Source organism: Astyanax mexicanus, chromosome 3, assembly GCF_023375975.1.
Source record: "Astyanax mexicanus isolate ESR-SI-001 chromosome 3, AstMex3_surface, whole genome shotgun sequence".
NCBI lineage: Eukaryota > Metazoa > Chordata > Actinopteri > Characiformes > Acestrorhamphidae > Astyanax > Astyanax mexicanus.
Window position 1 is genome coordinate 10,592,627 of NC_064410.1, and position 26,675 is coordinate 10,619,301.

The 26,675-nt window shown below is 39.5% G+C and overlaps 2 protein-coding genes across 2 annotated transcripts in view; both read left to right on the forward strand.

Annotated features, from left to right (window-relative positions):
* The window catches only part of LOC111189911 (GTPase IMAP family member 8-like), a 213,427-nt gene extending 188,281 nt beyond the window's left edge, over positions 1-25,146 (forward strand). The window contains exon 8 of the mRNA XM_049475804.1: positions 25,134-25,146. The gene's annotated coding sequence lies outside the window, so the exon portion shown is untranslated. The remainder of the gene's footprint in view (positions 1-25,133) is intronic.
* The window catches only part of cdc42ep1b (CDC42 effector protein (Rho GTPase binding) 1b), a 31,772-nt gene continuing 9,025 nt past the window's right edge, over positions 3,929-26,675 (forward strand). Inside the window, exons 1-3 of the mRNA XM_022662556.2 lie at positions 3,929-4,102; positions 10,009-10,192; positions 21,840-25,069. Coding sequence (XP_022518277.2) covers positions 24,631-25,069 — 439 coding nt within the window. The 5' untranslated portion in view covers positions 3,929-4,102; positions 10,009-10,192; positions 21,840-24,630. The remainder of the gene's footprint in view (positions 4,103-10,008; positions 10,193-21,839; positions 25,070-26,675) is intronic.

The following is a 26,675-nucleotide window of genomic DNA, read 5'->3' on the forward strand; positions in this document are numbered from 1 at the left end:
CCTGTAAACCCACAAGGGTTTACTGACCTCACAGAATATATAAGCAGTCTTTAACGGTCAGCAGGATTTCAGCGGTTACACTAGAATAAGGAAATACTAACATTTTGTCTAAAACAACCCTGCTCTACACACACGCACACACACACACACACACACATCAGACTGTGCCTTTCTCCCAATGCCGAAGTGTGGCTTCAGTTAATCACTGGGTGTAACTTTCATGTTTAAATTCAGTCCCTGAAACATACACACACACTGTGCTCACACCACATTGAACTCACACCAACCACACAGACACACAAACAGCACACAGACAGATAATCTTACTGACCACAGCTCAGGGGTATTTAAGGGACGTTTAGTGCTGAAGGGCTGCAGAAGAATCCAGAACGGGATGGTTGTGAACAAGCATTATGTTAGCTGTCTGATTACAATTCCATAATAAGTAAAAATCAATGCTGTTTTGTATGTTCACAAAATCGATGGGTTGACATTCAATTCATTCTGATAAATATGCATGAGAATCCTGGAAGTCTCAGTAGAGGTGGGATGGCACCGTCATTCCACAGAACACACAGTTCCACATCTATAGAGATCAATGCTGGATGTTTTATACCCCTCTATAGGCAATACCTGACTTTAATCATGGCACCACCCTCTCTTTCCAAAGGTAACTTCTAAGCCAGGGGTGTCCAAACTTTTTTTGTTGGGGGCCAGAAGGAGAAATATATTTGAAGTCTCGGGCCACACTCTGTAATAAAACAAATAATGAAATATATCACTTTAAATAATACTTTTTCCTGATTATTTCATTTACACACCATTTTACTTGACTAACTATCTTTATCTTTGACAGTGTTGTGTAAACTAAGATTTTTCAAATTGATGTTTAATTTCATGATGTCTCTTAATATAAAACTCCTTAATTACGGCAACTTTTAGACTCTTTGGCCCGTTTTTCTGCGCTATAAATGCGCACCCTCTCCGCTTTTAGACTCTTTGGCCGATTTTCTGCGCTAGAAATGCGCACTCTCTCCGCTTTTAGACTCTTTGGCCCGATTTTTTGCGCTAGAAATACACACCCTCTCCGCTTTTAGACTCTTTGGCCTGATTTTCTGCGCTAGAAATGCACACCTTCTCCGCTTTTAGACTCTTTGGCCCGATTTTCTGCTCTAGAAATGCGCACCCTCTCCGCTTTTAGACTCTTTGGCCCTGTTTTTCTGCGCTAGAAATGCACACCCTCTCCGACTCTTTGGCCCGTTTCTGACACCTAGCGTTCAAACTTTGAATCTCACATTATAAAAACCTGCTTAACAGCGGGCCAACTTTCATTCTATTTCTAAAATACCTCGTGGGCCGCTCCAAAAAAGGAAACGGGCCGCAAATGGCCTGCGGGCCGTAGTTTGGACACCCCTGTTCTAAGCAACTAAAAGCCTTTTTGTCACATTGATTAACATTGGTCACGTTGTTAAAGTTTATTAGTTCATCATCAGGAGAACACTGAACAACAATAGTGAGCATGGCAGGCCTGCAAGACGTAAGCCACTGCTCTCCAAAAAGAATATTTCTACTTGTTCCAGCATAACAAACTCATCCCCTCTGTAAAACATGGTGGAAGTAGTATCATGGTTTGGGCCTAATTTGCTGGATCTGGGCCAGGACAGCTTGCCATTATAGACAAGATATCCAAAGTGATCAATTATGTTAATCAGCTCCAGACGTCTATCCTTCTTTTTTTTTTTTTGGCCTGCAACCCTTCCCTTCATTTAGTAATGTCTAGATTGTCCAATTGTTCAGGCAATTTTAGTGTTTCTGATGGATTCTGAGAAATATATTACCTATAATAGGTTTCTCCAGAGATTAGTGCTGATGAAGATGGTTTTCTTGATGATAATTAGTAAGTCAAAGAGTATTATGTAGTTTTTTATTGTCATATTGGTGTTTGATGTGTCTCCTAGCAATGATAGAGACAGAAAGAGTGAGAGGGAGAGAGAGAGAGAGAGAGAGAGAGAAAGCAAAAGAGAGAGAAGGTATTGTTGTTGGCTGAGTTGAGTTTTTATGTAAAAGTCATTTCCTGAGACGGAATCCGTTTGGTCTGAAAAAGCTTCATCCTGTTTTACTTTCTCTCTCTCTCTCTCTCTTTCTCTCTCTTGGCTCTCCTGCTCAATATGCTTTTTTTGTTGTTTTCATTCATTCTGGCGTTTCAAACTGGCATCTTATTCTCTGATCTATGAATAAATCCCTCCATCACACACACACACACACACACATGCACACACACACACACACACACACATACACACCGGACAGGGGGTGAGTGGATTTGGTGTCATTGCTTTGGTTCATCTGTGTAAACATTCTCAGGGTTGAATATCTATAATCTCTAATTCTCTGAGCTTTATTTGTGTGTTTTCATTATATCAGACCTTTAGGACAGTTGTAATCTTTTTGGTGCCCTGTGTGTGGAGGCCCTGCATTTCCCACAAGATGTACACTGACAGAACTTTAGCACAGGATCAAATATCACTAAACACACACACACACACACACACACACACACGTTTGATTTATCACAGCAATTCCTCAGATTCCAGTTCTTAACCCTAACCTCATGCTCTCAGTTCAAGAAAGCATAGAATCATGTTACACACCATCGACAACAAGCATTTCACAGAATACACATGCATAAATAACACACATACACAGTCTTTTATACACATAAATTATGCTGAAATAGTATGTGTCATGTGTTTACCAGATTGATTTAACACATTATAAAAGGCATTAACTCAATGTTTAGTGTAGAATAATCATATACTTCTATTTCACAAGTATTGTTATTTGTAATACTGTAATGTATATCATCCCTTTCACACAAAATCATTCTCCTACTTGGGAGATGGGAAAATGCCCTCAACAGTTTATAGTTTTACAAAACATACCAGCACCAAATTAGCACAATCAGACAAAAATGTAGCTGCTGCTCTCCAAAAAGAATACTGCTGTCTGTTCCAGCATAAAAACCTGCCGGTGGTAGTATCATGGTTTGGGGCTGGGCCAGGACATATTCCCATATAGACAAGTCAACCATAGTGACCATGCATGTGCAAAAAACACAGATGGCATTTAGCACACACACATATAGTGAGCACATGTCCCTAAAGCGGTGGGCAGCCATTGCTGGCTTAAAGGTCCAAAAATCAGCACTGTAAAAAAAAAAAACTTAAAACTAAAAATTGTTTGTTCTCTTTCAAGTCGGTCTTCCAAAGAATAGATAAAAAAGATTAACGTTAATGTTTTTCAACATCAAAGTCGAAGTCCTGACCTTAATTCAATGAAAATGTTGTGGAAGGACCTGAAGTGAGCAGTTATTATGAGGGGATGATGAACGTCCCAATGGTAAAGCTGTTCTTTATGGAGGAATGAGCTAAATTCCTCCAAGCCGGTGTGCAGAACTGATCAACAGTTACCGGAAATGTTATTTTTTAGTTATTGCTGAAAAGGGGGGTCACACCAGATAATAAAATCAAAGGTTTACATACTTTTCCCACTCACAAATAATAATGTAATATTGGATAATTTATCTAAATAAATGAATTACTAAGTATAATATCTTTGTGTTATTTGTCTACTTGTAGAATTTGTGAATCTTTTTTAGGCACTACTGTAAATGAACCAGCAGGGTTCAGACTAGATCAGTGATCTGTTCTGGTTTACATTCGTCTGCTCTGTTTTACTGATTAGACATGGCTTATGTAAATAAGGCTCAAATGAACTAGAATTACGTCTCTTATAAACATGTTTTCCTGAGTGACAGAGCCTCCCTCAGACTGCAGACTGTAACTACACTCATAAACACTCCCTCAAACCAGCACTTACAGCGTTTATGATCCCTGAAAACCCTGCAGACGGCCACAAATGATGTGTCTGTCTGTGTGTGTGTGTGTGTGTGTGTGTGTGTGTGTGTGTGTGTGTGTGTGCACTGTAAACCAGCTTACACACCAAAGGTTTTGGGTTGTACGACATGACAAAAGTGACGGGACAGCAGTGTATATCCATGAAGTGCTTCTACAGGGGACAGCTTGGGAATGCCTACATCTGTGTAAGTTGCGAGGTGTTATTTTAGAAATGCATCTAGCTAGAATTGTCTCTGAAAGAAGTGACTCTGGATGTACCGTTTTTTTATTTTGCACTATAATGCGCACATAAAATCCTTTAATTTTCCCAAAAATGCGCCTTATGTATGAATTATTCACAGTCAGGTTGTAAGAAGCAGTAAAGCCAGCCAGTAAAGCAGTGTTATACAGGAGTTTTAGTTTAGTTCTCCAGCACAGAGACTGGAGCAGCATTAGCATTAGCCGCTAACTATGCTAAGTGATAGCTCTTTTGCGGTTCAGAGGTGAGTATAATCGCCCTGTAGCCTGTTGTTATCCCTGGCTAGCACTGCTGGAGCAGTATTAGCATTAAAAGCGTTTTTCGCCGATCAGAGGTGAGTATATCGGACTGTAGCCTGCACGTTTACTGTGTTAAAACAAGCTATGCGGGATGAAATTAGCGACTAGCTAATATTGCCCTGGCTTCCCTGAACACTCAGGGTTCTTCAGTGTAGCTCTGTCGGGCGACATTCCCACTACAGCTAGCGGTTAAGTGCTAATGCTAATCCTGCTGCACCAGCCTTAGTGGAAATCTGGAAATAAAGGTTACTGTAAATAAACGTATTACAGTTTTGTTTACTTAGATTTAGCTTTACTAAATTAAGTTACCTCCCCACCACCACCTAGCAGGTGACCTGTTGAATTAGATGGAAAACATGGCAACACCCCTGTTTTAATAGTGTCGCATAGTGCGGATTATAATCCAGTGCGCCTTATGTATGAAAATAGACCAGGAAAATAGACGTTTTTTTTATTGATAGTGAGCATTATAGTGCGAAAAATATGGAAATCACATCTACATTCAATGATGGAGACCCCAAACACACACCCCAGTACAGGTCAGTACTGTGAGTACAGTGAATCTGCGCATATCTGTTTCTGTTTACATTAGCTTAGCTTTTTCAGAATGAGCCTGAAACATGAGTACTCTCATATTACAGAACAAATTAGTGCTGTGCTCTGTTTTTTTAATCTTCATGTTATTCAGCAGTATACTTGTTAGTTCTCATTTTTAACCTGTGTTTTGATGTTATTTACGATGTACGATTGCCTCTACTGTGCTAGCATGTTAATTTTAGTGTTTTTGAGTGGCATAGCATTTCTGTGTGGACCAAGGAATTTAAAAAAATGCAGAAAAAAGCAAATTCTTGACAATAACCTGATTTGTGTGGATGGGGTCTAAGAAATTACTGAGCAACTTCATACAGTTCGAGGCTAGTTAGCACTGTGCAAATCAGTATGTTTTAAGTTTTATTTGCTTGTTAGCTGCATTAGCCTCGTAGCTCCAGTGCTAAAAAAAAAAAGGGCAAATTTCAGACATGGAAACAGTTCTGACTAAAACAATATGTTTGGGTTCAGAGGGGGGAAACTGTGTATATTTGAAATTTGGAATGTAATTTCTTTAACTACATTATGGAGCTTAAAATGTGGCATAAGTATCTAATTTTGTATATTTTAACCACATTTACCGGGTATTTAATACATTTTAAATATACAGATTTGGGTGAATTTGCTAATTTTTTTAATTACAATTGCAGATTTGTTCAGATTCACTCAAGTATCTGACATGAATGTGAGTGAGACAGCTCTTTGATTGGTGGCTGTGATATGGCACTGTTATTGATAAAACAATGAGTTAAATTACTATAAAAAGGTTTACTTTTCCTGGAAAGCCCAGCTCTCTGAATCAGAAAGATTTGAATTCATGAATTTTGAAAAAAAAAAAAAAACTATGTATATAAGATTTTTCAATAGTGAATTTTAACCAGCCAAGTTCAGAACCACCAGAAGTAGATAAAATGTTAATTGATGAATAATATCATATTTTAATTACATACATACAATGTAAACATAACTCAGAAATACACATTTTGATTTAAATTTTGCAGGGGTATTAAAAGTTTAAAGCTATAAACTGCAGCATCAGCTACACACACTAGGGCTGCGTGGGCATGAAAGAGAGCTCTGGGTGTGTCTGCGGCCTCAGAAACCCTCTGAATCCAACAGAGAGTGAGAGAGAGAGAGAAAGAGAGACAGAGAGACAGAGAGAGTAATGTGGTCTCCCTCAGGGCGTCTGAGTCGTGTCCAGAGTGGAGCTGTTGTTACTCTGAATAGCTGGACAGTGTGGGGTGTTTAAGTTGGACGCAGTCAGAAGAGGAAGAGGAGGAACAGAGAGAAAAAGGCAGAAAGAAGAAAAAAGGAGCCTCACTGAGAGGAAGTCATAGAGAGACAGAGAGAGAGAGACAGAGAGAGAGAGAGCTTCATTGTGAGTGTGGTGTTGATTCTCATACTGAGAGAGAACAGAGGAGTCTTCATCTATCTGATGTGTCTCTACATAAACTAATCAGCAGCTCTGGACTCTGAGCTGACAGCTAAACCGTCTGTTTCTGAGACTCTGTGATGGACACTATAGTGGAAACTCTGTGGTGCACTCTTTGCACTGTACCTCGCAAGTTGTTTAAACTAAATAAATGAAGTCTGTTTTATATAAAACTGGATATTCAGACATGAAACAACTTCTGACTAAAACACTATGTTTGGGTTTAGAGCAGGGGTGTCCAAACTACGGCCCGCGGGCCATTTGCGGCCCGTTTCCTTTTTTGGAGCGGCCCGCGAGGTATTTTAGAAATAGAATGAAAGTTGGCCCGCTGTTAAGCAGGTTTTTATAATGTGAGATTCAAAGTTTGAACGCTAGGTGTCAGAAACGGGGCAAAAGAGGCTAAAAGCGGAGAGAGTGTGCATTTCTAGCGCAGAAAAACTGGGCAAAAGAGTCTAAAAGTGCAGAGGTTGCGCATTTCTAGCGCAGAAAAACGGGCCAAAGAGTCTAAAAGCAGAGAGTGCGCATTTCTAGTGCAGAAAAACGGGCCAAAGAGTCTAAAAGTTGCTGTAATTAAGAAGTTTAATATTAAGAGACATCATGAAATTAAACATCAATTTGAAAAATCTTATTTTACACAACACTGTCAAAGATAAAGATAGTAAGTCAAGTAAAATGGTGTGTAAATGAAATAATCAGAATAAAGTATTATTTAAAGTGGTATATTTTTTAATTTGTTTCATTACAGAGTGTGGCCCGTGATTTCAAATATATTTCTCCTTCTGGCCCCCAACAAAAAAAGAGAGGATGGAAACTGTGTGCATTTGAAATTGGAATTAACTATTGTTTTAACAGTATTATAAAGCTTAAAGTGTGACATGGAGATGGAGAATTTGCTGATTTAAAAAATAACAACTTGTTGTTTTGTTCAGAGTGAATTCACAGTCATGAATGCAAGTGAGACAACTCTTTGTTTGCTGGCTGTGACATGTGACACTGTTATAAATAAAACAATGGGTTTAATTACTCTGACAACGTTTACTTTTCCTGGGAAACTCAGATCTCGAATAAATAGTTTTTTCAAATTATTCAAGTAGCTTATTCAGGATTATATTGGGTGGTGGTCACTCTGGGTTTTTTTTCAGTGTCTTTCTAGTCTGAGTGTGTAGATCCAGTTTCTGCAGGTCCAGCTCAGACTCTGATCATACAGCATGATCACATCGCCACACAAACACACACACACACACACACACACAAACAGATGTCAAAAACATCCGTTCAATACAGCTCCATCACAACTACTCCCATCCAGTACACTGAATGCTTTGAGAAAGTTTTAGACTGGCCATATGAAATATATGTGTGTGTGTGTTAGAATTTGGAGCCACATATGATTTGTGCATTGTGCTGCAATCTCAGGGTCACTTAGAGGTCACTGAGGTCAGGTAAGGTCAGGGACCGGTCACGGATCACACTGCAATCTGCAAACTAATTACTGCAGGCCTTCAGTGTTACGCTGAAAGATGCAGCCTGTTACACACACACACACACACACACACACACATTCCTCTGTGTACTTCTTGTGTTCTGTCTTTTCTCAGAAGCTCCACTGGTCAGATCGGGTCCGGGTCATTCTTTCACAATCATCATTTCTCAACAAGTCAATAAGAATTCACTGACTTTATAACTCATAACACTGCTGGCTTACAGATATTGTAATATGTGTTTGTGTATAGATATAGTATGGACACCCCTGATCATTTTCATGATGTGCCATTTATAAATCACAGCAATTTCAGGTAAATATGTATGATATAGCAGATGAACACAGTGATATTTGAGAAGTGAGAAGTGAAGTGAAGTTTATAGAATTTACAGAAAGTGTGCAATAATACTTTAAACTAAATTAGACAGGTGCATAAATTTGGGAAGCCCAACAGAAAAATTACATCAATATTTAGTAGATCCTCCTTTTGCAGAAATAACAGCCTCTAAACCCTTCCTATAGCTTCCAATGAGAGTCTGGCTTCTGGTTGAAGGTATTTTAGATCATTATTCTTTACAAAAGACCTCCAGTTCAGTCAGGTTTGATGGTTTCTGATTATGGACAACCTGCTTTAAATCACACCACAGAATTTTAATAATATTCAGGTCTGAGGACTGAGATGATCATTCCAGAATATTGTACTTGTTCTTCTGCATGAATGCTTTAGTAGATTTAGAGCAGTGTTTAGGGTCGTTGTCTTGTTGAAGTATCCAACGGAATATCCCTGGAATAACTTTAACTTTGTCACTGATTCTTGAACATTGTTCTTAAGAATCTACTGCTATTGACTGGAATTCATGTGCCCCCTGTATTTTACCAAGTGTTTGTCTTGCTGTGTTCTTTTTCTGCCCTGCATACCGTCCTCCAAATAACTCAATTTTAGTTTCATCAGTCCACATCACCTTATTCCAAAATGAAGCTGGCTTGTACAAATGTGCTTTAGCATACCTAAAGCAGCTCTTTTTGTGGCATGTGCAGCAAGATTGAAGGTGTTTAGAGCTGGTCTGTGGGTTGATTATGACTGTTCTCACCATACTTCTCCGCTTCTTATCTGGGATTTTTCTTGTTCTGCCACTTCAGGCCTTAACTAGAACTGTGCCTAAGGTCTTCCATTTCCTCATTATGTTCCTCACATAGACTGTATATAGCTGGACAGAGCATCGTCTCTCAAAAGTGAAGCCACCGCAGGTCGGGAGCCCCCTGCTGTTCGGTTTCAGAAAGCCGTGTAACCCCACCCATTCCCAATGGCAAAACAGACAACATTCAATCACGTTTTTTTCTAATATACTGTAATTTTACCTCTTTATTTAAATGCAACAGCTAGTGTAACCTCTGCTTATATTGTTAAATTTGTATATCCCCACAGAATTCGTTTTTTAAAACGTTATTCAGCTCTATTCAAAAAAGGTGTGGTTATTGTAAAAGGGCTGGTTATGGGCGGGACCAATAACAGAACGTCAGCTCCGCCCCGCTCTGCAGTCTGTGACCACGAGGCAGCCCTAAGGGGCGGGGTTATTTAAATGAGTAGGCTGGTCTCCACAGTCTTTCTCCCTCCTCTGGTCTCTACTGCGCAGAATCGGGTCTCAGGATTGCCAACATGGAGGAAGATTTTGGCTTCATTTTCATTGAATGAATGGGAACGGAGACACGGCGCCCATCTTTTTTTACAGTCTCTGGTTCCTCACAGTTGAAACTGACAGCTGAAATCTCTTAGATAGCTTTTTGAATCCTTCCTCTAAACCATGATATTAACCAATCTTTGTTTTTTGTAATGATGAATGCAGTAAAGTCAGGTGACTCTTATCTGTCAGCAGATGAAGAGATTTTAAAATGGTTCTATAGTGTTTTTTTTGTGTCACTGCTGAGAACCTTCTGTGGAACCTTTTAGTTTAGTTCTCTGCTTCCTTTTTTCTTTTCCCCACTTCACTGAGAAACTCATATGTCAGTCTTGTTCTGCTAACTCTCTGATTGGTTGGTGCCCTTTGATGTAGCCCCGCCCCCTGTCTGGAGAGCGGTGCTGCAGTTGCTCTCTTGCGTGCATCAGTGCTTTCTCAGAGGGCTCGTGAGGAAACTCCACACACCACACTGGACTGTAGCATCAAACTCCAGCGCGAGGACGGGCTTAACTGAGGAGTCCTCGAGGCTGTGCTGTCTGTCTGTCTGTCTGTCTGTCCGGTGAGTTTCTGGCCGTTGTGGATAAAATAGCTCTTAAAATATTTAAATACAACTTAGAGTTTGCATGCAGATAAAAGTTTAGTGCATGTGAATCTGAATCTCATGACTCTGCACTGATTGCTGGACTCTGTTAGAGATTGAGTTCATGCATGCATGTTTATACACAGTATTCATTTTGTGCATTTGATTTTGTCTATTATATTTTATAGAATATACAGCTCTGGAAAAAAAAACAAGCGATCAATTAAAAATGATTTTACCGAATTGAAGACCTCTAGAATATAATCAAGAGGCAGATAGATGATCACAAGCCATCAAACCAAGCTGAACTGCTTGGATTTTTGCACCAGGAGTGGCATAAAGTTATCCAAAAGCAGTGTGTAAGACTGGTGGAGGAGAACAGGCCAGGATGCATGAAAACTGTGATTACAAACCAGGGTTATTCCACCAAATATTGATTTCTAAACTCTTAAAACTTTATGAATATGAACTTGTTGTCTTTGCATTATTTGAGGTCTGAAAGCTCTGCATCTTTTTTGTTATTTCAGCCATTTCTCATTTTCTGAAAATAAATGCTTTAAATGACAATATTTTTATTTGTAATTTGGGAGAAATGTTGTCTGTAGTTTATAGAATAAAACAACAATGTTCAATTCACTCAAACATAAACCTATAAATAGCAAAATCAGAAAAAAACTGATTCAGAAACTGAAGTTTCCAGAACTGTATATTAAAACACAATATATATTATCTTGGCAAGAACTTTGTGATATGATATGTATTATGATACAGGGCTTATCATTATATTTATTGCAGTATATTGTAAAACTGTAAGCAAGGTGATATAATGCAATTTTAGACTGTCATAGTATTAAAAAACAAACTAAAAGTTTACTTTTCAACCTATTTTTAACAGTGGGATCTGAAGACAGAATACAACACTACTATCTAGAGGGCGGGGCTTAAACCCAACACTAAATTAACCATTGACTGACAGCAATCTATACATGTACACTAATAATAAAGGTTTTTGCTCACAAAAACACTAACAAGCTCAAAGTTAAACAAAAATTACAGTAAAAAAAAACAGAACATATTTATCTTATGACAGAAGTTAAGACATTGTGAGCAAGTTTAAAAAACCCAGGTTTGGTTCCCAGAGAGCACATAGGATTGCACACTGATTACCAAACCAGCTGCTGATATAATAAGAACTATCAATAATACATAGATGTAAAAATCACCGTTTTTAATTTGAATTATATTTGTATTTATTCTAATATTAGTATTTTACTTAGTAAATCTTTATAGTTTTCACAGAGAACTAAAACGTACATAATACATTGTATATTTTACCACCACACTCTTATAAACTTCAGCTCAGAGACTCTCAGTAAAATTCACCTCAGAGGCTCTTAGGACAATTTCATCACCTGTCTCCATCACTCAAGACCAGCGCATACAGTGACAAGCATAACTCATTCTGATGCCATCTGCTTAGAGCTAAAACTTTCTGGAAAAACATCTTCGTTCAAATCTGCAGCATATTGTTGAAAAAACGAACAATCAATCGATTAATTAGGAATTAGCAGATTAATACTTAATAAAAATAATTGTTAGCTGGAAATAAAAAGGTAAAAAGAGCTTCACTTCATGTGAAGCATTATATAATTTATATATTTCTTTAAAAAGAGAAACACGAGCTTCAAGCTTTAACTATAGCAACCCTGTTATCATTTCTTTAATAGTCTATATTTTAATAAAAATGAAGAACAACAAAAGAGAAAGAATACTATTATGCCAGAAAACCTTGTACACCCTGTGCAAGCCCCGTCATTCGTTGCTATCTTACACCCCGTCAACAGTCTATTTACATGCCTTGCTCCCATGGCATTAAAATAGCGTCAGAGTTTAGGAAAAAATCTACACTGATGGGCGTGGTGGTCTGGAAGAGGTGTATTTAGGTTAATTTCTGACATGTTTCTATTTTTGTGGCGGGAAATACAGGTGCACCACTGACTGATTTAAACCCTGACAACAGTCAACAGTCAGCTGCCCAGTCCTATCTTAGCCATGCAGGAGCGCCGTGCACACTTACAAATAACATCACTTAATTGAGCTGCTGGCGTACCTAGCGTACTCAGTATTTTCTGCTAAGAAGCACAAAAGCGCCACGCTGCTAAGATATCAACATGCCAATGTCAGAGAGCAACTCTGAAAACTGGAGACTGACAACTGGCACACTGACTGGTTTATTTCATGTTACGCCCAAAACACACCCGGGATTAAATAAGAGAATTATTTCATGCCTTTTGCATGTTTCGAGCTTCACAAGGCATATTTTTAGAGGCCTCTTGATACCAAAGACACACAGAGAGCAATTGACCGGTGTGTTAATATAGATCGCTAAAACAGGACCCAAGTGTTTTGTTTCTTTAAGATCAGACACTGATCTAATTCTGTAGGACAAAAGAGATGAGTTGTAGCAGGATGAGCTGTCACTGTCTCCCCTCTGTGAATGAAAAGCTTTCAGTTCTGCCGGGAATTAAACATTTCCAAACGTCTGCATTTCAGCTGTGTTAAAGACATAAAAACTGCTTTGTAGTCAGTGGCATGTCTGATCTGGAGTCAGTGTTCCATATTTAGAAAAGTGCATTTATTGCATTCTTCTCAGAATAAGATTGTAGATCTGTGATCAGTTAAGGTCCACTGAATTCAAGTAGACAGTAGATAAGAGGTGATCTTCGATCAGTATTTATACTCTGAGATGCTTCATATGTGAGGTTCATTGTGGTTAAAAATGAGTAAACTGATTTAAAGTCATTGCTGTAACCAGTCTAGAGTCATTGGTATCAATAATCCTCACTTTGTAGTGTAATTTATTGGTAAAGTCATCGGTGTAACTAATCGAGAGACAACCTTCGTATCTGACCTAAAGTTATTGGTAACAGTCAGTGATGTTACTCCTCTAAAGTCAGTAGTGTAATCAATCTAGAGTTATTGATTTTACTTATCCACAGCCAGTAGTGTAACCGATCTAAAGTCAGTAGTGTAACCAATCTAGAGTTATTGATTTTACTAATCCACAGCCAGTAGTGTAATTGATCTAAAGTCATTACTGCAACCAATCTAGTAATTGATGTCACTAATACACAGCCAGTGGTATAACTGATCTATAGTCATTACTGCAACCAATCTAGAGTCATTGATGTTACTAATCCACAGCCAGTAGTGTAATCGATCTAAAGTCATTAGGTTAACCAATCTAGACATTGATGTCACAAATCCACAGCCAGCAGTGTAATCGATCTAAAGTTATTGGTGTAACCAATCTAGTCACTAATGTCACTAAACCACAGCCAGTAGTGTAATCGATCTAAAGTCAGTAGTGTAACCAATCTAGTCATTGATGTCACTAATCCACAGCCAGAAGTGTAATCGGTCTAAAGTCAGTAGTGTAACCAATCTAGTCATTGATGTCACTAATCCACAGCCGATGTGTAATCGGTCTAAAGTCAGTAGTGTAACCAATCTAGTCATTGATGTCACTAAACCACAGCCAGTAGTATAACCGATCTAAAGTCAGTAGTGTAACCAATCTAGAGTCATTGATGTCACTAATCTACAGCTAGTAGTGTAATCGATCTAAAGTCTTTAGTGTAACCGATCTAGTCATTCATGTCATTAATCCACTGCCAGTAGTGTAACCAATCTAAAGTCAGTAGTGTAACCAATCTAAAGTCGTTGATGTCACTAATCCACAGCCAGTAGTGTAATCAATCTAAAGTCATCACTGCAACCAATCTAGATTCATTGATGTCACTAATCCACAGCCAGTAGTGTAACCAATCTAAAGTCATTAGTGTAACCAATCTAAAGTCATTGATGTCACTTATCCACTGCCAGTGGTATAACTGATCTATAGTCATTACTGCAACCAATCTAGAGTCATTAATGTCGCTAATCCACAGGCAGTAGTGTAATCGATATAAAGTCAGTAATGTAACCAATCTAGTCATAGATATCACTAATCCACAGCCAGTAGTGTAATCGATCTAAAGTCAGTAGTGTAACCAGTCTAGAGTCATTAATGTCGCTAATCCACAGGCAGTAGTGTAATCGATATAAAGTCAGTAGTGTAACCAATCTAGTCATAGATATCACTAATCCACAGCCAGTAGTGTAACCAATCTAAAGTCATTAGTGTAACCAATCTAGTCATTGATGTCACTAAAGCTCAGCCAGTAGTGTAACCGATCTAAAGCCAGTAGTCTTACCAATATAGTCACTGATGTCATTAATCCACAGCCAGTAGTGTAACAGATCTAAAGTCATTAGTGTAACCAATCTAGTCATTGATGTCACTTATCCACAGCCAGTAGTGTAACCGATCTAAAGTCAGTAGTGTAACCAATCTAGAATTATTTATTTTACTAATCCACAGCCAGTAGTGTAACAGATCTAAAGTCATTAGTGTAACCAATCTAGTAATTGATGTCACTAATCCACAGTCAGTAGTGTAATCGATCTAAAGTCAGTAGTGTAACCAATCTAGTAATTGATGTCACTAATCCACAGCCAGTAGTGTAACCGATCTAAAGTCAGTAGTGTAACCAATCTAGAGTTATTGATTTTACTAATCCACAGCCAGTAGTGTAATTGATCTAAAGTCATTACTGCAACCAATCTAGTAATTGATGTCACTAATACACAGCCAGTGGTATAACTGATCTATAGTCATTACTGCAACCAATCTAGAGTCATTGATGTTACTAATCCACAGCCAGTAGTGTAATCGATCTAAAGTCATTAGTGTAACCAATCTAGACATTGATGTCACTAATCCACAGCCAGCAGTGTAATCGATCTAAAGTTATTGGTGTAACCAATCTAGTCACTAATGTCACTAAACCACAGCCAGTAGTGTAATCGATCCAAAGTCAGTAGTGTAACCAATCTAGTCATTGATGTCACTAATCCACAGCCAGAAGTGTAATCGGTCTAAAGTCAGTAGTGTAACTAATCTAGTCATTGATGTCACTAATCCACAGCCGATGTGTAATCGGTCTAAAGTCAGTAGTGTAACCAATCTAGTCATTGATGTCACTAAACCACAGCCAGTAGTATAACCGATCTAAAGTCAGTAGTGTAACCAATCTAGAGTCATTGATGTCACCAATCCACAGCTAGTAGTGTAATCGATCTAAAGTCTTTAGTGTAACCGATCTAGTCATTCATGTCATTAATCCACTGCCAGTAGTGTAACCAATCTAAAGTCAGTAGTGTAACCAATCTAAAGTCGTTGATGTCACTAATCCACAGCCAGTAGTGTAATCAATCTAAAGTCATCACTGCAACCAATCTAGATTCATTGATGTCACTAATCCACAGCCAGTAGTGTAACCAATCTAAAGTCATTAGTGTAACCAATCTAAAGTCATTGATGTCACTTATCCACTGCCAGTGGTATAACTGATCTATAGTCATTACTGCAACCAATCTAGAGTCATTAATGTCGCTAATCCACAGGCAGTAGTGTAATCGATATAAAGTCAGTAATGTAACCAATCTAGTCATAGATATCACTAATCCACAGCCAGTAGTGTAATCGATCTAAAGTCAGTAGTGTAACCAGTCTAGAGTCATTAATGTCGCTAATCCACAGGCAGTAGTGTAATCGATATAAAGTCAGTAGTGTAACCAATCTAGTCATAGATATCACTAATCCACAGCCAGTAGTGTAACCAATCTAAAGTCATTAGTGTAACCAATCTAGTCATTGATGTCACTAAAGCTCAGCCAGTAGTGTAACCGATCTAAAGCCAGTAGTCTTACCAATATAGTCACTGATGTCATTAATCCACAGCCAGTAGTGTAACAGATCTAAAGTCATTAGTGTAACCAATCTAGTCATTGATGTCACTTATCCACAGCCAGTAGTGTAACCGATCTAAAGTCAGTAGTGTAACCAATCTAGAATTATTGATTTTACTAATCCACAGCCAGTAGTGTAACAGATCTAAAGTCATTAGTGTAACCAATCTAGTAATTGATGTCACTAATCCACAGCCAGTAGTGTAACCGATCTAAAGTCAGTAGTGTAACCAATCTAGAATTATTGATTTTACTAATCCACAGCCAGTAGTGTAACAGATCTAAAGTCATTAGTGTAACCAATCTAGTAATTGATGTCACTAATCCACAGCCAGTAGTGTAACCAATCTAAAGTCATTAGTGTAACCAATCTAGTCATTGATGTCACTAAAGCTCAGCCAGTAGTGTAACCGATCTAAAGCCAGTAGTCTTACCAATATAGTCACTGATGTCATTAATCCACAGCCAGTAGTGTAACAGATCTAAAGTCATTAGTGTAACCAATCTAGTAGGGCTGTCCCTAACGATTATTTTTTAAACGATTATTCTAACGATTATTTTTTCGATTAGTCGACTAATCTATTTATTGAGAAACATATTTAAATAATTATTATTTTACGTTTTAAAGCAAACGATAAAATACTATATTTATATATAATAACAACAACAGCAACACAAGCCTACTAAACCAAACCCCACACTTATAATCACTTACATGTACAACACGTTTAGATCTATAACGCTAAAAATGAATAAGCTCCCATACACCACAACCGTGTGTTGCACTGTTTTCTGTGACCGCTAGATTTTGTGACCACGGGCAAGTAGTTCTCAGCAGACCGGTGCACTGGCCGATTCGAAACGTGTTCGTTTCTAATGTTTACCCCGACTGGCCAAAACGGTTAAGTTTAGGGCTGAGGGTAAGGTGTAGGTACAGAAAGCTTCCGTTTTGCCAATGAACGCTCATAACCGTGAGCACTGGTCACAAAATTCCGACGGTGACAGAAAACGGTGTAACACCGCAGCGCCGACGGCGCTAGCTAAAATAACTTAAGGCAGCTAGCTTAGCTAAACACCTGAACTTATGAATAATGCTACTGTTTCTGGAAACTGTGAAATGCCATGCACAAATATAAACCAAAAATGTATAATTTCTGCCTGTGGCAGGTTTAAAACCTTTGGTAGACAGCCTTAAGTCTTTTTAAGGACACCCGCGGAGACCCTGATGTAAACGGTAACTTACTGTGTGACCCTGTTGACATAGTGCTCCTGGATGTTTGCGCTTCAAGTGCTCCTTTTGCACGTATGGCAGAGGACCACATTGTTGCCCTTTTGCGTGAAATGCTCCCAAACTTTAGATGCCCGCTGGCGTTTTTTTGTAGCTGTTTTCACTACCGCAGTTCTACAGCGGGGGTGTTGTGCCGATTCTGTCTGCGAAGCGGGAGTCAGATTCAGCAGAGAGTCGGATTCGGCACAAGCGCGGCAGCACCTCGCGGTCCGCAGTGTCAGTTGTAAGCGCTCGCGCTAGCCGCAAAATACGGCAGAAAACACTGAGGGAGCTGCAGAATTATGTATGGGACTAGAATATGAGCTCTCACCAGAACAAGCGAATCTCTCTCTCTCTCTCTCTCTCTCTCTCTCTCTCTGTGTGTGTCTCTCTCTCTCTCTCTCTCTCTCTCTCTGTGTCTCTCTCTCTCTCTCTGTGTCTCTCTCTCTCTCTCTCTCTCTCTCTCTCTCTGTGTGTGTCTCTCTCTCTCTCTCTCTCGCACGTGAACTCCTCCGCGTTTGACTTGCAGGACTGTGTTTAGCTGTTCTTAAAAATCATTTTAATTAAATAATAGTTCTATGCTTTTATGTTACCGTGTTAATTAACATATTTACGACGCGCCGACGCACGTTATGCAAATCGATGTATTTTCGTAATCGATGACGTCGATTATGTCGACGCGTCGCCCCAGCCCTACAATCTAGTAATTGATGTCACTAATCCACAGCCAGTAGTGTAATCAATCTAAAGTCATTAGTGTTACCAATCTAGAGTTATTGATTTTACTAATCCACAGCCAGTAGTGTAATCGATCTAAAGTCATTAGTGTAACCAATCTAGTCATTAGTATAAATAATCTAACGTCAGTTTTAAATGCCCTCTTGTCTGTCTGAGTGAAGAGAGGAAGATCTGTTCCTTCTTTAAATAATAAGCCCCGCCTTCTGTTTGACATAAACATCAAGCTTTTTGTGTTGAAAATCTGTTGATATTTTAGTCATCACAGTGAATGTGAACCAGACTGTTTCACACACACACACACACACACACACACACACACTCAGGGCTGTGCCACGTTGCATGTTGGTGTATTTTGAATTGAACGAGGCAAGAAACCACCCACAAACCCACACAGTGCTGGCACTGCCACTGCTGAAAAACTGGTGCTGCCAGAACTCATTTCATTACTCTAAACTCACCTCAGACCCAACTCAAACTCACCTCAGACCCAACTCAAACTCACCTCAGACTCAAACTCAAACTCACATCAGACCCAACTCAAACTCACATCAAACTCAAACTCACATCAGACCCAACTCAAACTCACATCAGACCCAACTCAAACTCACCTCAGACTCAAACTCAAACTCACATCAGACCCAACTCAAACTCACATCAGACCCAACTCAAACTCACCTCAGACTCAACTCAAACTCACATCAGACCCAACTCAAACTCACATCAGACCCAACTCAAACTCACCTCAGACTCAACTCAAACTCACATCAGACCCAACTCAAACTCACCTCAGACTCAACTCAAACTCACATCAGACCCAACTCAAACTCACATCAGACCCAACTCCAACTCACATCAGACCCAACTCAAACTCACCTCAGACCCAACTCAAACTCACATCAGACCCAACTCAAACTCACCTCAGACTCAACTCAAACTCACATCAGACCCAACTCAAACTCACATCAGACCCAACTCAAACTCACATCAGACCCAACTCAAACTCACATCAGACTCAACTCAAACGACAAAGTAAAGTTAGAAACTGTATCAGACACTGTTATCTTTTATTAATGTATGTTACTAGATATAATTACTTTAAACAAATAACACCACATAGAAATGAATTAAACAAATGATATTTTCACAGTAATGGCTTGATTTAATCAAATTACTGTACACTCATCTGGACACCCCTACTTATTTAAAGTTAAATTTATTTATTTTTACATTGTAGATTAATATCTACACAACTATGGAGGATCACATGTGGAATTATGTAATAACCAGTGTATCCTCCATAATCACCCATTCTAAAACTGTACCGGTTTGGGTTAAGTTTGGCACGAGTTTGGGATGAGTTTGGGGTGAATTCGGGATTAGTTTGGGGTAAGTTTTGGATGAGTTTGGGGTGGGTTTAGGATTAGTTTGGGGTTGGTTTGGGATGAGGTTAGGGTTGGTTTGGGATGAGTTTGAAGTGGGTTTAGGATACGTTTCGAGTTAGTTTGGCATGAGTTTGGGGTTAGTTTGGAATGAGTTTGGCATGAGTTTGGGGTTAGTTTTGGGTAAGTTTGGCATGAGTTTGGGGTTACTTTGGGATTAGTTTGTGGTGAGTTTGGGGTTAGTTTGGGATGAGTATGGAATGAGTTTGGTGTGAGTTTGGGGTTAAGTTTGGAGTTAGTTTGGGGTGGGTTTGGGATGAGTTTGGAGCTAGTTTGGCATTAGTTTGGAGTTAGTATAGGGTGGGTTTGGGATGAGTTTGAAGCTAGTTTGGCATGAGTTTGGGGTTAGTTTGGGATGAGTATGGAATGAGTTTGGGATGAGTTTAGAGCTAGTTTGGCATGAGTTTGGAGTTAGTTTGGGGTGGGTTTGGGATGAGTTTGAAGCTGGTTTGGCATGAGTTTGGGGTTAGTTTGGGATGAGTATGGAATGAGTTTGCTGTGAGTTTGGGGTTAAGTTTGGGATGAGTTTGGAGCTAGTTTGGCATGAGTTTGGAGTTAGTTTGGGGTGGGTTTGGGATGAGTTTGGAGCTAGTTTGGCATGAGTTTGGAGTTAGTTTGTGGTGGGTTTGGGATGAGTTTGGAGCTAGTTTGGCATGAGTTTGGGATGAGTTTGGAGCTAGTTTGGCATGAGTTTGGAGTTAGTTTGGGGTGGGTTTGGGATGAGTTTGGAGCTAGTTTGGCATGAGTTTGGAGTTAGTTTGGGGTGGGTTTGGGATGAGTTTGAAGCTAGTTTGGCATGAGTTTGGGGTTAGTTTGGGATGAGTATGGAATGAGTTTGGTGTGAGCTAAAAATAAATAGAGAGAAATTAAATGTGTTAGACACATTTGGTTCTGTATAATGGAAGTTACAGTGGTGGCCCTTAGCATCTCTTGGTCTCTCTTTCTCTCTCTCTTACGCACATGTTGTTCCCATTACTCTCTCGCTCAGTTTCCGTGCCTGAAGGAGGGAAGCGTTTCTGATGTTTTTGTTTGCAGATGTGTTTACAGACACACACCGCAGGTATGGCCAAACCCAGCATGTAGTGGAGCTCCCTCAGACTACAGTGTGTTTACTCTGAGTGTGTGTGTCTAATCATTCAGGAAAAGTAGCCTCATATGGTCACTCTGTAAATACAGCAGTGCTGGTAGCATCATGTGTTGGGGGATTTTTTGCTCAGATCTGATTTGACTATCTTGACGGTTCACATTTACAAATGTAAGTGATCTGTATCTGTTTGTAATGTGAACGAATCAGTCCCTGAAATGCCTTACATGCGCACATTGATAAATGTATAAACTTCTTTATACATTTTTTATACGAATGCCTTCTTTACCAACAACAAAAAAAACGTCATATTTGAGAGACAACTTGTAGCTTTATAAAGGGAATGAGTTAGCAGCTCATATGTGGAGCATCTTTTGCTGGAGTGGAGAAACAGTAAACAGCTGGTCTGAAGTTCATGCTCAGGTCGAGGAGGTGGAAAAAGGACAGGCGGTTTGCTTTTGCTGTTTTTGCAGCTATAGCTGCACAGCTGCACCCAGAGATGTATGGGTAAGAGAGAGAAGCAAGCGAAAAACAAAAAAAGACGCATTAATCCTGACCGTCAAAATTTTACCGTCCACATTCATGTCGCATGTCCATGGATTGGATACGTATCCGATTTAGGGCCACATATGAAAGTGGCTGAGATTTGATAAAAAAAAAAAAAAGATTTGTCACGTTTACACAGCAATTAAAAAAATCCATTTTGAGCCACATTGAGCAAAAAATAAGATTTGAGTCCCTTCAGTCTGGTAATGTGAACGCAGAATTAGGCCCAATCCCATTTGGCCTGAAGAGTCATAATTTACTTACCTGAACTAGGCATAGAGCATACAGGGTAAAATTCAAGCAGCATTGGTGCAGATTTTGTGTAATGCCTAGCCCACTCTATGGGATAATAGGGTCAATTTATGATTTTTTTTTTTTTTAAAAGGCCAAAATGTACAGTGTTCATATATATAATATAATCATTAATAATATAATATAATAATATTATAATTATAATTATATTATAATAATTATAATTATATTATAATTATATACTATAATAATATAATAATAATATAATAATAATATAATATAATATAATATATAATAATATAATCATTCAAAAAAATGTTTAACCTGGTCTTTTAAAAGTCCCTGTACTGTGTGCATTAGTTTAGTGCTTTGTTTAGTGCTGAATACTTTGGGAAGCTGCCATCACTGCACTCCTCTAAACCTTCATTACCTCTTCATTACCTTTAGGAGTGTGTCACAGTTGGACAGGAGACGCCGGCTGACGGGACTGTAAGAGGATTGGAAGAGTCTGACAGAGCGACTGAACGACAGAGACAACGAGAGAGAGGGAGAGAGAGGGAGAGAAGGAGAAAGAATAATCTGGCTAATCCAGAACAGGCCAATCCCGGCGGAACTCCTCTCCCACGTCCGCGGTGCAACACAGACAACAAAGCGGCGGGGATTACGTCCCGCCTTGACTGGAGAAAACACCCCCACACAGTCACACTGTGGAGTCCAGACTGTTCTCTTCACAGCCTTGGACACTGCGGAGCACTGACGCCTGGAAACGCTCTGCAGAAACCAGAAGAATCAGAGCTCTGTGGGAGAGAGAAAGAGGGAGCACTGAGAGACAGAACACAGACATCCAGGCAATAAAATAGGATCTCCAGAGGAGATGAGATGTTTCTGCAGCTGGAGACTGAGGACATAACCAGCGCTGACACGCTACTCACTCACTCGTTCACTCCGGGATGGTTTACTTTGTGTAGAAGCAATCAAGAACTTCCTGTCTGTGCTGAGAACTGTGGACCAGTTATTCAAGTGGTAATGCGCCAGTAGATAAACTGGTGTATAAATGTGGATGTGGTTAGTGTGGGCGAATATTAAGAATTCTATGGCTCTATGTTCTATGGATCAGTCTATAATTCTATAATTCTTACTACTACTAGTAGCATAGCCTTACAGTTGGGTAGTTCCACATTTAATCTGAACTCTTTTATCTATTTATGGGGTTTGAATCTTTCACTTATTCATTCATTTAATGAACCAAAAGAAATGGTTCAGCTTCAGCTGTTTGGGCTGGATGATAAGCACTAGTTGCAAAGTAGGTTCCAAAAAATATAAATAATCTATATTGAATAATATTGAAAAAGCAAGGAAAGGGTCAAATTATATTCTTTAGGGCGTTTGTTTACTTCAGGTGGTTTTAGTGGTTAAAGTGTTTAAAGAATAGATGCTGCTGGTATTTTAGGGGCTGTCTTAATTTTTTTTTTGACCAGATGGACGGAAGTCTTAGTGATGTCTAGAGATTGAAGGTGGGGGATAGATCAATCAGCAGGACTGTTCACAGGCAGACTGTGAAGAAGTGTTTAAAATCCATGGGAATCCTATTAAACTTCCTTAACAGGTTATTTATAGGCTTAGAGTGACTGTGGCGATCTCACTGGGGCACGACCCAAACAACCCAACAGTGCTCTGGAGGGTGAATTTCACCCAGCAGAACACAAACCAGAACACTAGTCCAGCTGTGCCTGAGCTGTAGATGTTCAGAAGATTTACTAGATTTACTACTCTTTAAATATTTACACCGGTGAGCTGTAAACACTGTGTAAAGTGATTAGTGTCTGGGTTGTCTATAGCAGTTAGAAAGTTGCTGTGAAGGTCTGGGTGAAGCCAATTGCTTGCTTGACCCCAAATAGTTCGTTTTTGGTTGAGTTGCTAGGTTGTTAGATTCTCTTTTTTCTAACAGAAGGTGAACTTTAAGGCTTTAGGATTTTGATTAAGAATAAGAGAGAGTGTAGGTAGGTGGTGGGCAGGTGGTAGTTTAGTGGGGTTTAGTAAATGATTAGGTCTCTAAATTGCGATTCCAATCCAGCCTTCTAATTTTATCATGCTAGTTTGCTAACAGTTCTGCCTCACTTGTTTATCTGACTTCTCAAACTAGTTCAACAAGTGGTCAACCACTATTTGGTCTACCCATTGGGATTCCTCTAGACCTTGTTGGTGTTTTTAAATTCTGCTTACAGTTGACTCTTATTGGTCTCATTACAAGACTTCCTACACTAGTTCGCACTTTTCTACAGAGGTTTCTGACTGGTCTATAGTCACGCCCATTCTGCTGCCATTCAACAACAGTCAGCAAGATGGCGCAGACATCTGGGTGATGCACCCCTGCTTGCCTAATTCCAAACATCTTGTAGGCTATGGAATCATGTTACAGATGATGTAGATGCAAGAGAGGCATGAGTCGTTCTCCAGAGTTAGAAAAGTCAAAAAGTGGGGTGTAGATTGGGGTTGTGATTGGTGATAGCAGGTGTAGGAGCTTGGTGCAGGATTTCAGGCTGCTTTCCAAAGAAAAAAGTTGTCTGCGTAGGTTTGCGAGCTCACATCTGTTCTGGTGAGGATTCCTGAGTGCAGCTGGATTTGATGGACTCTCCAGTCTCCAGTTTTTTAGAGTTTCCTCAAATAACTAGATGTTTAAACCAGGAAAGTAAGAAGGAGCTTAGCTCAAATATTTGTGAAGAAGCTCATTGCTGGATACTGCATCACTAGAAGACCTTCCAAATACTTGAATCTGCAGTCAGTACACATTGTGGATTTTGGCTTGCTCCATTTGTCACCTGTGGATCCAGTGCTGATGGACAGATGAAGATTTGATCAGTGTGTAATATGAGATTAACTGGTCTACAATATCTTTAACCAACTTACTTACATCTACTCATTGACGTCTCAGGAGACTTGATCCACGTTGGCTCTCTCAAGAGGAGAAAACAAAGCATTTGCTGTTCTCTTCATTTGTTTTGACCGATGGATTTTGGTTGGATTTTGTGATGGCACCTCTTAAAAGAATTGAGAAGACTCTAATGCGAGTTTGACAAACTTCTCAGCTAATTCTTCTTAGCATATCTGGATTATCAAATACCCATTCACAAACAACTCACGATCCTGCTGCTCTTTTTTTCTTTGGCTCTTGGAATTAAACGGATTTTGGCTGGGATTTGGAGATCCGGACCTTAAAAGCATCTAATTCTCTGTCACCATGAGTCTGGGCAAGCTGCCGGGGATTAAAGGCCTGGTGTCGACGTCTCACAGCAGGCGGCGCATTAAGACCGAACTTTCAACCGACATGATCAGCATGCCGCTGGGGGACTTCCGCCACACCATGCACGTCGGCCGCGGGGGTGACGTCTTTGGAGACACGTCGTTCCTCAGCGAGCATGGAGGCAAAGGAAGCGCCCAGGAGAGTCCCGACTCTAAGCCGGCGAGGTTTTTCTCCCGTACGCTGCGGCACGTCAGGAGAACCCCCCAGCCCCGGCTCAGGGTGGACTGCAGAGAGTTCTCCTCCCCACCACCACCCGTTTCCCCCATCATTAAAAACGCCATCTCGCTTCCCCAACTCAACCTGGCGAACGGCAGCCTGGAGGGGGCGCTGCTTCCCACCTCCGCCAGCTGCCTGGAGCAGCCTCTCTACTCTTACGGTAAGACCTGAATGAACACACACATAGAGCTTTTTAATAAAAAGAGCTCTAGATCTTGAACCAGTTCCGTTCTGACTTATAAGAACCACGGTGCTTTTCAGCAAACCGGACCGCGTTTCCACCAGTTTTAGTGGAACCATCAAAATGCCACATTAGTAAACATACTGGCACTATTGGCTGATGTGGACGGAGTCGGAGAGCCAGCGTTGCACTGTTCCGCTGCTGTGGCCGAATTTAGCGCCCCAGTCATCTGGTTAGCTGACCTACTGCCCAGCACGCTGTCCAGCACATCATAAAACGCCGTTACACTCCCCTGCCCAGCTTCACTTAATTTCTAAGCTTTTTTAGCTTGTTTCCCAGCAGGCACAAGACGCCACGTTGACGTCATAAAGACATTGGACTAAAACGTTGGCCAGACGGTGTATATTTTAGTTGGAAATGAAAATTGGGTTGACGTCAAAACCCATCCCCCAAACCCGTCATCAAGATGCAACGTTGGGCAGACAGAGTTGAATTAATTAGAGTGAATTAGAGTTGTTTAATCAGATATCATTTAAAATTAATTTCAAGCTCAAATGTTACAGATATTTAGTTGTAGTTTGAATGAAAATTGGTTTGATGCCAAATCCTGAAATTGCCTTGACATCAAGCTCCAACCATAGACAGATGTTGAATTTAGGTTTAAAATCAAAGTCAAGGATCTGTCAAAAAATTATCTAGTTTAAGATGGAAATAAAAAAATTTTATCCATCAAAACCGGACATTAGCAGTCAGTTTTCTAAAAATCCATATTAAAAATGCGACATTTTAGGCAAAAATTGGATTGTCAATATCAGATCAAAGTTATTCATTTTTAAGAACAGTTAAAATTTACCAATGTGTGGATTAAATGGCTAATACAACAACAGGATCTGAAAACCGTTTTATTGAAATGTTAAATAATGTGCTTACCTTGCTTTTGAAGAGGTATATTCAAAAAATAACATTAATCCAATAGTACTTAATGCAGAACTCCACCAATAACAGGAACTCCATTAACTCCACAACATTTCTCCCAAATCACAAATAAAAATATTGTCATTTAGAGCATTTATTTGCAGAAAATGAGAAATGGCTTAAATAACAAAAAAAGCAGAGCTTTCAGACCTTAAATAATGCAAAGATCAGTTAAGAAATCAATATTTGGTGGAATAACCCTGGTTTTTAATCACAGTTTTCATGCATATTGGCATCTTTTCTCCTTACACACTGCTTTTGGATAACACTACTGGTGCAGAAAATTAAGCAGCAGTTCAGTTTGGTTTGATGGCTTGTGACCAGCCATCTTCCTCTTGATTATATTCCAGAGGTTTTCAGTTTAGTAAAATCAAAGAAACTCATACTTTTTAAGTGATCTGTTATTTTTTTCCAGAGCTTAATGTGAAGCTGACATTAAGATTCTGACGTTTACCAGACGTTAAGTTTTGGTTATCATACCTTACAACAAAATGTCTGTATTTTACATCAATTTGACGTAGGGATGAGATGTTTATGTGATGTTGGATTTTGTTGACAACGTCTAATGATGTTAGAACGTCACGTCAAACTGACAAAAAGATTCTGACGT